Source organism: Venturia canescens, chromosome 7 (assembly GCF_019457755.1).
Source record: "Venturia canescens isolate UGA chromosome 7, ASM1945775v1, whole genome shotgun sequence".
Classification (NCBI taxonomy): domain Eukaryota; kingdom Metazoa; phylum Arthropoda; class Insecta; order Hymenoptera; family Ichneumonidae; genus Venturia; species Venturia canescens.
In genome coordinates, this window is record NC_057427.1 from 15,965,432 (window position 1) to 15,979,088 (window position 13,657).

Consider the following 13,657-nt stretch of genomic DNA (forward strand, 5'->3'; position numbering starts at 1 on the left):
TGGGGAAAGTCTCCGCATTGCGACACCCAACAGCTCGAGCGCGCGTTATGTGTAATTTATAAATGTACATAAAATAAAAAAGTGTAATGAATTAACGTCCCCTATTTCTTCCGTTTTTGTATGCGAAAATATTATTGAAAAACATTTTCAAAATTGTACTTTTCCTTTGTCATTTTTGTGAATTAATAAACGTGACGATTTTACATGATTTTTGTGCAAATGATGTTGGGCCTCAATCGAACTCGTCGGATCCACGAATTTATTCTGTGCATCGTGCTCATCGCCGTGTAATTGAAATAATATGAATAATGGATCATTTAATCGCACCAGCAGGAGCATCCTTTTTTATTGAAAAATTATTCCTACGAGCTCGATGGACGTACCGAATATTTAATTAGTTGATTTATTACTTTGTCAATGGGAGCAGAGCCCGTTGGTAATTCCTCGTCGATCATTCAACGATTAATGAGTAGATATTTTACGAAAAACATCAGTTTGGTGGACAATGGAAATATCCATTGAAAGCGGGGCCAGCAGTCCATCAATGGAGAAAAGTAATTTTTCAAGTTTTTTCTCGTATCACCATTCGAATTGGTCTCCATACAATTAGCGAATTTAGATAAAATGTAGATACGCAGAAGTGCCTGAGTATACACTAAGTTCCGAAGTTATTCTTTGGGAACGATCGAGCATTGCAGGTTTATCCGAGGGTTTATCACTTCCCAAGAACGTAGCTGCAAATAGTTTTTAACAGTGAGATTTACCTTCGAATTTAAACATTAACTGTATACATCCGATGTTGAACTCGTTATGAATGAAAGGAGCTCGGAATAAGGGGACCACCACAATCACAAGTTAAAATAAAATGAATAGGTTTCATCATGGAATGCTCTTCCGAAGAGAGAGGGGTGGGGGAAGAGAGAGAGAGTTAGGGTGGGGCGTTCGAAGACGAAGTATCGAACGATAGGGGCAATGGATTGGGACCGTGGGGACATCAAGTATGTATACTCATATACGTCTATACATAAACAGGTATTTTATTATCCCAGCTCTTGAGTGGCTGCAGGTAAAAGCCTGCTTGAGCCTTACTCAGATAACAGCTGAAAGCTTGCCCCATTAAAGGTATCTAGATGCCTTGAACATTCTTCCCGTCTCCTCATCCCAAGTGGAATATCTGAATAATTATTCGAGAAGCGTTATACGAAAGATCGTATGGCATTTTCGTCTGTAAGTACTTGTCCGATGCTCTATATATGTACGAGCGTCAAACCTCGGTGTGTATACGTGTATACGGCTATATTTATATTGAATCTTTCTCAACGGAGGGACTAAGCGTGTAGTCAGGTTTGGAAAGAAATTCCAAGTCGAATACTCTTAGCTGGTATTTTATGATGAATTCTTGATGAGTTATTTATTTTGCTTGAGTTTGACAATCGGATGGGAGTAAACTTAGAAACACATCATTGTGGATTTCGAAGTGTCTCTATACTTTATTTTAGTGAATTTTGAATGTGAATATACTTATCGGCTTTTTATGATGATGTGTTCTGCAGAGGTTGGCTGTCGGACGATTGAAAAATGCACGATCAATGAGAATTCTCCATTTGCAGGGGCATCAAATCCCGAAATTAAATAGCTGCTACTCCGATAATGTTTTTCGAGAAAAAAAATGATCGTGCGCTTGAGAAACGATGCAGCGTCACACCGACGGAAGTCACACAGTAATTATAAAGTCCTCAGGATTTCGACAGATCAAGAGAATAAAAACAAGTTGGCAAATAGTTTAAGAAAAAAAACACGCGAGTGCAAAAAGAGAGCGGAGAGCAAAGGAAAGTCACTGTCGTATTCATTCCCCCTCAGCGAGGGAGAGAGAGATGACGAATGTGATGAAGAAAAGAAGAGCCACCGAGACAAAGAATGAAAAAAAGGGGCAGGGCAGCTGACAAGGAGAGACGGTGAAATCAAAGAGCCAGTGCCCGCCGATCGACTCGACGCTACAGAGAATAACGATTATTTTGGCCTTGCCAAACAGGAATATAAGAGCTGCTGCTGCTGCTGCTGCACAACTTTGCTACTCTCCTTGGCTCTCTTCTGTGTATCTTCCTTCTTCAATGATCGCTTTCTATAGTCTTTGATTTGCTTTTCGATTCTTTCCGTTACCGCTGTATCGTGCACTTCCTACTGCTGCGCAGTCTTACGATCGGCAAACGTAGAGTCGACGCGGCCGCCCGTCCTTAACGACAACAACGACGACGCTGCTAACGTCCTTCTGAAACAGCCTGCCAATGCTTCAGTAGCCGAAATAAGTCAATGTTCTCTCTTATTTTACGGAGGTAGAATTTGAGCACGTTTTGCATACACGTTCGGATGAGCATAATGTTGCTTAATCAACGTTTCAAACGGTCGTCAGAAAATAAAATGCACCGCTCAATCAAACTTTCGTGATCCATCACGAAAAATAGTCGAAATTTGAAGAAATTTTTCACTTACCAAAAACTCAGTATTCTTCAGACATTTTACGGCTTCAGTCAGAATACTTTTAAATTGTTTTTTATACGGCTAAGGTTATTCGTTGAATTCAAAAAATCATGAAAATCCTCGGAATTTTTATGACTTGGGAAGTGGAGAGGAATTTTTATACATTTCCACCTGTCGTTCTGAATATTAGATCATTTTGAAAGATAACAATGCCACATTTCGGATAACTGAACTTGCAAATAATTTCACTGATTCATCCATAGCGTCGTAGTTTCTTCTTGAGTAGCACATATCATAGATCGCATGAATAAATTAAAGAAGCCTGAGACCGTGAGTAGGAATCTTCAATTGACATTTATATTAAGGGGTCTCTCCTAATTAGACGGACGAAAGAGACTTTTTTCACGAATTTTTTTGACGGGTATAAATTATAAATATGAATATAAAGAGTGTTAAGCCTAAAAAATACACTCTCAAAATACATCAAAAAAATGTTTATTTTTATTTTACTCAGTTTTCCTACAGAAAAATGGAGAAGACGGGTCCAAGAAAAAAATGGGTGTGGGCTATTGATATAATTTCTGGAATCGATGATCGACAAAAAATACAAATGGTTTTAGATTTAATAGGTAAATGGCTATAGAGCATATCATACGATTTTTCATTGTTTCAAAAATGACAAAATGGCGGCCATTTTTCCAAAAACTACGAAAAAGCACGTTTTTTTCGTCGTTTTTTGCAAAAAAAAAAAAGTTCCACTCAACATTTCAAAATTCGTATCACAGTCGTGAAGAACAAGTGGTAAAATTTTGGCAAGGATCGGTTGAATAGTTTCGGAGATTTGATCGACGAGCCGTCGAAAAGCGTAATTTTGAGAAAAACGCGTTTAAACAAAAACAGGTACGCGGTATCGCATCAGGGCGGTACGTAAAAGGTTGCTCAAAAGTACACTTAGACTGCTCAGATCGTTATTAAACTTTAGTATGACACTTTTAAATATATGTATACTTTCGAAAAATGCAATATAAAGAATCGATTTTTTGAAAATTCTGATTAGGATAGACCCCTTAAGTCCGAAAAGAGCTTATTTCATAGAAAATCTACGGGTTATTCGAACTTCTGCTCGACGACAGTTTTCCATTTCATCTCAGACATCGTGTCTGATTCTGTAAAACTCTGGCTAGACTCTGATTATTTGTTTTTTTTTTTTTTTTTCAGGAACTTTTTTCCTTCACAGGCAATCGTCATCGCGCATAAATGCAATTTTTCGAAATGTTTTTTTTTTCTTTTCGAATGTAAAATCAATGGAAATACGCTGTGCTTATTATCTTCGTACGAAGGACAATCTTCGGGCCTGTACGTCGCTGAACGAGCATTGCAGCCTTCGTGTCTTCCATCCATCTTCGAGCGAAGGCCTCTCTTCTATCCTCAGTATCATCCGTGTTGGTACCGAACAAAGAAAAGAATGTGCTCCTCTAACTTCGTACGACGATCTGGCTCAATCGTCAAGCATGGAGAATTCGTCCACCGGGAATCCAAGCATTATAATGCGTGCGTATGTAGCAGAAATGACAGAACTTCTCGGACCTTTCTCTCCTAAGAACGTTTCGAGGTGCACCACAACTATACCAACCGTTTCCTCCCGTCTTCGACTCTCATCAATTCAAGCCCTTTCTGCCTTTATCTATTCTCCTTTCCATTCGCATTCCTTCGAATTCGACGGAATTACGGAGATACACGAGAACACGAAAGCAGCTCTAATTTACATTCAATCTAACGCAGATTTATTTGAATTCTGTACCCTCTTTTAAATAACTTATTATTTGAAAGTAACTACAAATTTGGTAGTAAGACTTTTGGCGAGAGTTTCGTTACTCCCAAATTCAATTTTTTGCAACTCGTTATTAATCGAGTGTAAACCTTTTTGGATAATCCTGTTTCCTGTCAATCAGAATCGCGGACTCAAGTTTTTATAGAATTTCATAAAAAACGATCTGAAAATTACTTTTCTGATTTTCGTAAGATTCATTTTGAACCTAATCTAAGAATCTCCGCTAAAACAGAGTAAAATCGATTTTCATATCATTTCACTGTAAATCCAAGTGTGTTATTGCCAACATACGTAAAGTGTGTTCTGTACTTAATGCCGTAAGCAAATTGTAGATTTCTTGTGGTCACTTTCTACACGTTTTATGGTGTGTTAAAAATCTATAGTTTCCTTATGGCGCTAAGTACAGAACACACTTAATGTGTGTTACCAATAACACACTTGGATTTAGAGTGTTTCAGTCGATGACGAATGATACGTGGGCTTCGATACAGTTGAGTTTTATGGATAATAGAAACTGTGGAGGTCTGTATTAATGGTCGAAATGGGAGTATACTTTCCAACCGAAAATAGCGCCCACAAAAACTTTCATTACGCGAAAGTCCCGAGGAGAAAATTATGTCGCATCGAGCGATCCATGTATCTGCACGATCGACGTTATTCAGCTGACTTTTTTTTTGCAAATTCCACCACGGAATACGATAAACCTGTGACCGTTAGACAGCGGGAGTACGCCCATGTCCTGTTGCTGTAGAGTCATTGTTATATGTAGGAAACAAAACCATGAGCCAAAATCGTGCAATTTGAATAAATTTACATCCGTTTGTGGACAAATTTATTTCTCTCTCACTAGAGCTCCTACCGCGTTATTTATTCCCGGCTATGAAGGAATTTTCATACTTTTTACGAAACGCATTTCGTGATCCGTCTGATTCTCTGTGTTGAAATCTAAAAATTCATTTCCACCAATCGATATTCTATTTTCATTGCCTAATCAATTATCCCACAAAACTATCGCAAAAATTTTGCAGTGTCCTCGGAAGTGGGAATTCCGATTAATATTCTCGACGTCGATTATATTTCGTGTTCACGAAACTACGAAAAGTTTGGCTATTTCGATATGATAACCGCCGTTAATTAAAAATACTGTTCACCGCCATCGGTTTTCGATACAAAGTTTAAAAACAATTGTTAATAAAATACCTCATTTTCGTGCCATATCAGACTTGAAATATTGACAAGCGCAGTTATGTCAGTGAATCGAAAATTTCACCAAGTTTTCCAGGTTTTCCATTACTAGCCAGCGCACAGTTCCCACAAATATTGCTAAATTTCGAACGAGATTTTTGAAACAATCATCAAAAATCTTGGCCCTGCGCTTCCACTCGAGCTCCAGTTTCCTTCGTTTAAAACGAATCACGTTCGAATCGTCGCTGCAATTCATTCCCGTAGCTTCATAGTGATGCAACAGTTTTTATGGCATCTGTAACAGTGTGGAAGCTCGCGGGTGTTCCAGTATACCCGCGAAGATTCGAATACAAAAGTTTCATTGTCGGATGCGCCGCGTTGCGTATGCATATCCGTGCGTATCCAAGACGCTGGCAGATCCTGGCACCGTGACGTATTCGAAATGAGACTGGAAAAAGAAATCGCTTATCACGAGAGGATGGAGGCAGCGCTCGCACCCAGCACGACGACGAAGATTATTCTCCCGCGGGATTGCATCGCTCGCGTCCTTGAACTCGGCTTAGCAATATTATCGAGGAAGGGAATACAAAATCATAGAAGGTATTAGGCTGGTGCTCGCTACGGGATTGCGTGTCCCGAACACCGAGAGCGTCTTCCCGAGTATTGCGTGACGTGCCACTGGCCGGTGCTATAGTGATACTGAGACCGGAGCGATGCACCCCACGTATATGCGAACATTAATGTAACGTATATCAGTGCCGGTCCCCTCACTCTGAGCTGTGGGACCAGATTCACGTTTTCGCCATATCTCTCTGTGCGAGTGAACCGCATTTATGAATACCTTTCACATATCCGAGTCGATCGGTGTATTTATTCATGGGGAATAAAAAAGGAAATAAAGGTCGAGACCTGGGCGACATTGTCGAGCATTCAAATCGTTGTATCAACACCGGCGGGCTGAGATATTTCATTGAGAATGAGTCGAGGGAAAAAAATTCAATAAGAATTTTCAGAGTTATTGTTCGGGATATTCTACAATTCGGAAGCAAATGTTTCCTCGAATTCCATACGTTCAGTGGAAAAATAACTCCAAATAATGACCTTTCATGGTGCACAACAACGAACGCAATGGTGAGAGAATGATGGAGCGAACTTTTTCCAGACAAATTCATAACTCGTGACGTTCGCTCCGAATTTCGATGTCTTAGAGAACAGAAAGTTTGCCCCTCAAGCACGACGTCCAGCGTTTTGACCAAAGTATCAGCGAGAACTTCGAGTGTCTCAACAGAACGAGAATTCTCAGAGAACGCGTCGATAGAACGGTACAATAACTTTCGTTTCCTCAAAGTAAAAAGTTTAATAAATCCTCAAAATATGGAATCCAGTATATTTCAGCGTATACCAAATTACACACTCGATTGAACATTTATAAATTCCTTATAAAATGCAACTCGTATAACGAAGTTCGTGTCAGCCCTCGAAGTGAATTCCTTAGTCCACTTTGTGATGAAGATCGTAATTTTGAGTGACCTTCAATGGTCAGACGTCTAGAGATAAAACGACAATCCATAATCAGTGTTACCTCGATTTTCATATCTTTGGGCGTATGTCGAGCTGCTTTTACATGGGCAATTCGTCTCACGCGTCACACTATCAGGCGATTCGATTTGAATATGAGAAAACGAGTAAAACGAGACAGCCCCGATGTATGAGCTGTGAGTGTCAGTGTCAATAAAAATTGCACAAGATGCCGTATAGAACAAATGTTAGCAAGTGCACTTAGCCAAGCTCATAAGCCAAATATGATCTCACGTGGCAACGATGTCGCCTTGAAATACCTGCCGAAATAAGTGCTCGTCTGTGTGAGCGTATAGAATATATAATAGTACAATAATGTAACGAAGACACGGTCGGAATCAATGGAGTCGCGATGATATATGAGGCACAGACGCGAAATGGCATTGCTCTTTCTGTTAACCCTATCGTATGGTAGCGCCCAGTGCATCCGGTAGTGTAATAAAGTCGATAATAACACCAAGCCCCGGATATTTAGTGCTGGCCGTAAATCTTGACGCAAATCGACAGAGCCATGCCGCCACAGCTCCATCGTCTGGCCCGAATATATGTATTCCCATCTCGGTAGCTTTCTGTGTCGTGCTTTCAGGCTGCTGCTGCGTTGCTGCTGCTGCTCAATAATGTACACATATGCGTATTCTCCGCATATAGTCGCGTTTCCCCGATATTTTGTGTCACGTAAATTCTATAAAAATGAAGCAACAAAATCCCTGAGATAAGCTCCGATAAAGGTGGCTGGTGAATCACGAGATTCCACTGTTCGATGATTGGGGTTATTGGATGTTGATGATTTTTTGATGGGGCTGGAGCGAATCTTTTTAAATGAGATTTAACCAGTTTCCTGATCTTACGAACTTTCGTGCTCGTTTTTTTTTTTTTTAAAGTACATTCGTGATTCATCGCGTTCAGGTGCTGCTGCTTTCATTTTGACGTTGTGTGTAGGAAAGCTCGATAATGCCAAAAGCGAGATGTATGAACGTGCTGTTACATACTGCGCTGGGCGATCTCTCCAGATTGAATATAAGCATCATAAGTACCGTAACTCTCTCAATTAAAAAGGAAAACGAGTCTGCTTTATATCTACCGATTCAATCTTATGTAGCCTGACTCTGCTCGACATGTATACTATTGATGATTACTAGTCAATGTATATACCGACTTAAGACGATATAGATCTTCGGAATATCATTAGACTCATCCACTGCGCTTAGAGGCTGCTCAATTAAATGAATTAACTGATGGGGATGTGGGGACCTCGTTCGCGATGCACTTACGTCAATTTCTTCCGGGATGTTAATTTAATCCATGGATCTTTCGCTCTGACAAGATCCGTGTTATCATTTTTTTCTCGTTGTTTTACTTTCGTCGAATAGTTTTGATCGATCAATGAACAGGTAAATTGCAGAGTTACTTAATTTAAAAATACGATATTTAAGGTGGTTCATGCACGAAACGATTTTCTTAAGAGAGTCTTGAAATTTTATTTTAAAGGGTTCGACTTATTGTTCATTCGGATAAACGTGTTTAAATATGAAGAAAAATACGCAGTGTTATAAGAACTGTGCTTAAAAAATCGTTTATTTTTCCATAGAACGAACGAACGCTTCTTACGAAGTTTAGGAAAAACGTATACAATAACAGTGTACGTTTAAACATAATGAAGGTTTGGGAAAAAAATCGAAACGCGATTGTTTTACTAGTAATATACAGATACATTACGTTAAAGATTAAACGAAATTGGCAATGAGCACTGGTATAACCTCACATTTGCTTATTTCGGCATTTTTTGTTTCTTCCTGACTTGGTCCATTCCTGTCATAGCCTTCTGTCTTTTTATTAATACTTTTTTCTCGATCCATTTCCCTTTGCGCTCTCTAAAGCGATTTTTTACTTAAAAAACTATAGTATTTTCGCTAGAGACGAATGAAATTCCGGGTTCAGTCAGTGATCGATCCCCGATTAATTGATGTCTTGTAATTTCATTCGCCAAAAGATAAATTTAAAAAATTTATTCACAATGTTGAATTAATAACTCTGATATTAATTTAGAGTGATTATGTCATTAATTAGGGAGTAAAAATGGATCCAATTCAGACACTTATAAAATAAGATCCATCGGGCATGATCTACCTTGATAGAAAATTACGCTGAATCTGTCGAGAAAAATCTTTCCATCATTCCATTAGAACAAATTTTCATACACCGATTTTTGCAACAGTATTATACGAAAAGAGGGGGAAAAATGCGAATGGTGGGCCAAGAGCTTAATGATCGCAAGGTTCGCGTGTTACACATCGGTATCTTTCTTCGATCGCCAAGCTCGCGTTCTCCTCCGTGAGCCTACGCTGTTCCTGCTGCAGCATATACGGTTCGCGTGCACAGAGCCCCGTACGCTTTGGGCTTTCATATTATTCATTTCCCAACGCGGTACGAGGTATTCACTGTCCGTTTTTAAACGGAAACGGAAAAGCCTTTTTCGGTGTTATTTTCGGGTTCTTTGTAATGAATTTATTCAATTTTGTTTGTTTTTTTTTGTTCACTCTCCACCCATACAATGGACGACGATGAGCACGCATGAACTCTGGAAAATCAATACCCTCCTCACCTAATCTTCAGGCATTCATTCGCGATATGACTGTCATTAAACTTTCCGCTGTAATGACAACGTTCGAAGGAAAAGCGTTTCCGCGAGGGCACACCGAACAACCTTCCCGACATGCACGGCTAACCGATCGATCACCACACTTTGTTTTTCTGTTAACCGCAATGCTAGAAACTAGAAACTTCTTGGGGATGAAAGTCACTTAGCTAATGGCATAACTTCGTTCAAAACGGACGACTCCTTCTTAAAGATCAAAGACGCTGTTTGAATGAACTTAGCGAGAAGCGAATGCCACTGCAACTTCATTTTACTGATAGCAATGAAGATGATTTTATCAGCATGGAATAGCGCGCGGACGGAGCAAGTATACAAGCAGTTTCAACAGGTTATCCTGTCTATGTGAACAAACGTACAGCGAGACTTTTGCCTGTTTTGATACACTTATACACATTTGCATTCTATTAACATGTTGTGAGCGTTATCGCTACTGACTTCGCGTCCAGATATCACTGAAAGCAACACGATTCCTGGGATACTCTGGTTGCAGGTTTTTCAAACATTCCATGAAAGAGTAGCTGAAGAATTTTTGGGAAATAAAAGTCATAAAAGCATCCTGTAGAAGCTTGATCAAAAGATAGGTCGTAGGTATGTGACAAATTCGGAAATTGAAAAGCCTGTTTTCAGCTGCAACTGCGGATCCAAACGAACCGAATGCCTACAACATTTTTAGGACGCTTGGACAGCGACGATGAAACTGCGGGGTTTCGAGTTTCACTGTCACGAAGATTTTTCTTTTTTACCTAAAAGTAAATAAATCGAAAAAGTGAATAGCCGTTCGGGTTCATTTACCCAACTTATGAACGTATCGAATCCCATGTTTGAAGAGCCCGTTTGAAATAGTGTTTGAAATTGTATAATATAAAATCGTTCTATATATAACGGACGATTTTGTTCGATAACAAATATATCATGCAATTCGGGACCTTGATAGGTTCAAAGGAAGTGCTTTCTATCGTGCGAATAAGCATGTAAATTGTAAAGGAGAAATAGTGGGTAGGAGGGCTTATCAGGGAAGCGAAGATTCAGTTTTCCTTGCAGGCTCGCACGCGGGAAGGAGTCGAGATCGTGCTTCTCGGCTAGGCGTTATAAAAGTGTAGAAGCGCCTTGGGCTCGAGGAGTTTGGTCTCGCTCACTCTTCCGTCTATCCATCGCAGCCGCCATTCGCCTTTGTTCGTTCTATAATGAATTCAGTAAGTTTTGTCGAGGGTGGTAGTTTCCTGCTGGCACCCTCGAAATTGGCACATAACGTTGTGCTGGCTCGGGGAGCCAGTTGGGAGCCTGAGGTGGGGCTCGGGTAAGAGGTCAATTTATGGACTGACGCTTCCTTTATGACGAGGCCCCCCACCTCGACTCGTTCTCAGTCACTCGGTTTGTGACTGAATTTTAGACTCTGTGACTCACCGAGCACGCGTAACACGCCATGGGGATTGGACTTGCATTACCTTCGTACACGAATAAATTTCAGCTTTTTATCCCTCTTCTTATCCTCCCTTTTGACTTTTCCATCTCTGATGCTTTCATCCACTGAAAATACACACTCTTCGAGCAGCGCACTCCGAAGATTTCTCATTATATTCCTCAACTTAAACTCCCGACGACGACTACCGCGACTTCGGATACTTTCTCAGTTTTCTCGAATGTGCAAGCATTTGCCAATTAGCAGTTGCGTTTCTTGCAGCACCCTCAAAATTCGCAACAGCCACCAGCAGCATAGAGTTTCAAAAGCAATTGAATATTGCAATAATTCGACGTACTACATACCACAGTAATTACGTGCACATGCCAACAGTTTTAAGTAATTACCCAACCTCAGTGTACAGCTCAAAGCTATATACTCGATTCACCATATTGAACTACCTCTTTCGGCGATGAAGAAAAATTCCAAACACTCAATTTATATCACATTAAATCTTGGAATCTTGTTCCATTTAGTCACAGCGTCGCGTCGCTCTTATGAAGCGACCAACAAGATGGTGCTGCATGGACGTAGAATCGATATTTCAGAAATCATCTTTAGCTCCACTCAAAAGGAAACACTTTCACAGAGAGTTGTACTCGAACGACACAAATTGGAATAACGTTCGTAAGGGCAATGCTGAAAATAACACAACGCTTTGGAAGTCACGAAATTATTCAAAAGTCCTTTTGTCAATATGATTGACGATAATTCACGTGTCACGATGAGATGGGAACTGGACTTTGTATTACAGTACCACATCAAAGTTCTGTGGTCAGAATTTTGATGTGGATGAACCACGATGTGGTGACGAAAAACTTTGATATTATAATACATACACTGCAGGTGGAGTGCTATTTTTCCATTTAACGCAGTAATTTAACGGACAAGTTGTGCGAATTCATTGCAACGGATTATCCGGAGGCATACGTGAATGCGCTGAGCATATATCGAGCGTGTGTGCCGGACGCGTAAGTGGCATATGGGAACTGCGTACGCGAAGTAATTTCCATTACTCGCTTGTCTGTTAATCGAAGTTGTAGGAACAGAAACCGCGATCAACCGGTTGATGTTCGTATCATCGTGTGCACATTTACCCAGCACATACCCATGGATTCGTACCTGCATCGCTCGTGCGCAGCGCATGTTCCCGTACGCGTTGGCTGCTTTCTTTCTCCAATCCAGAGAGTTTCTCACGTTGATAGAGTACTTCGGGATGAGCAACGGGTGCGAATTCCTTCTGTGTAAAGCAATCATAACTGTACACTGAAAGGAGTCTCCGCTGAGAAATTTGAGCCTCGTCAATGCCATTTTATTTTCAGAGATCCGGCTTGTTCTTCCGTAGGATGCAACAAGAATTGCTGTCGACGCTGTCGACGTCATCTCATTGCTTAGCTCGTTGATAAGGGAAATTAAGCTTTCGATTTCGGCTGAACGAGAAGTCACGGACACCAAAGTTTCCCAATTTATAGCATCGAGTCATAAACGAATATCGACAAATAACTCGACATGTTAAATTAATTATCTGGTTCTATATTTAATTCGCTTAATTGGCAGAATTGGTTCTGTTTTGAACCCTGCAAATCTTTTCCTGTCTCCGTGAATATTCCAATTCTGGGCACTCCTCGGTAATTCGAGGCACAACCGTAGAACGTTGAGAATATTTTTTTTCATTATTATCAGATTTTATGATTACCATCGCTGAGTGTGCAAATATTAGTGAATTATAAAAGATACGAACTCGGGCATTAAAGATCGTTTACGATAATTCTTGCGCACATAGTAAAGCACCTATTAAATTTAGTATTTCACGCTGTGTGTACGCCTCGTAAGCACACTCAGATTTTTCGCCACCGAATTAACGGTCGAGTAGATGAAAAATTTACAGCAAGGTTTACCGTTCCGTCGAACCTTATCCAAATGTTCGTCGGTGTAAAAACAAGATCGATGCCTGCTTTTTTTGGACTCAAATATTTGAAAACCCGTGAGCACCGTCTGCTCATTGCTCACTCTGTTTATTCGACATTTGAATTCGCTTCGGGAGCACAATTCAATGCTGTGACAGGAGGGAATTATTCGGCAATTACCAATGCACCGTATTCAACATAAGAATTGTAAAATAACTTGAAACGCAGTTCTCGGCTCATCATTCTTTTTAAATAAGGCGTCGTTTGTATTCATAGTTGTCCGCAAATGATGGTAAGATTGGCGCGTTCATGGAAGTTTGTATTTCCTTGGCAATGCGTCCGGAAACCTGTCGTTAATAAAATTACACATTGCAGCGCAGGTCCCTTGGCCCCGCAGTGGCAATTATCGTGACACATGGCAAAAGTGCGTTATTTGTTTGCAAATGAGCGTGTGCATGTGTACGAGTGTGCGTGCGTATAATGATGCCGAATGAAAGGGATTTGGAGTTTCAAGTGTAATGAGTTCGTTGCCACCAGAAATCACGATTGTACATACTCACAAA

The 13,657-nt window shown here is 40.3% G+C and overlaps 1 protein-coding gene across 1 annotated transcript in view; it reads left to right on the plus strand.

The window, feature by feature from the left end:
* LOC122413571 (uncharacterized) overlaps positions 1-13,657 on the plus strand; it is a 116,817-nt gene that overhangs the window by 70,412 nt on the left and 32,748 nt on the right. Inside the window, exon 2 of the mRNA XM_043424009.1 lies at positions 3,697-4,029. Coding sequence (XP_043279944.1) covers positions 3,697-4,029 — 333 coding nt within the window. The remainder of the gene's footprint in view (positions 1-3,696; positions 4,030-13,657) is intronic.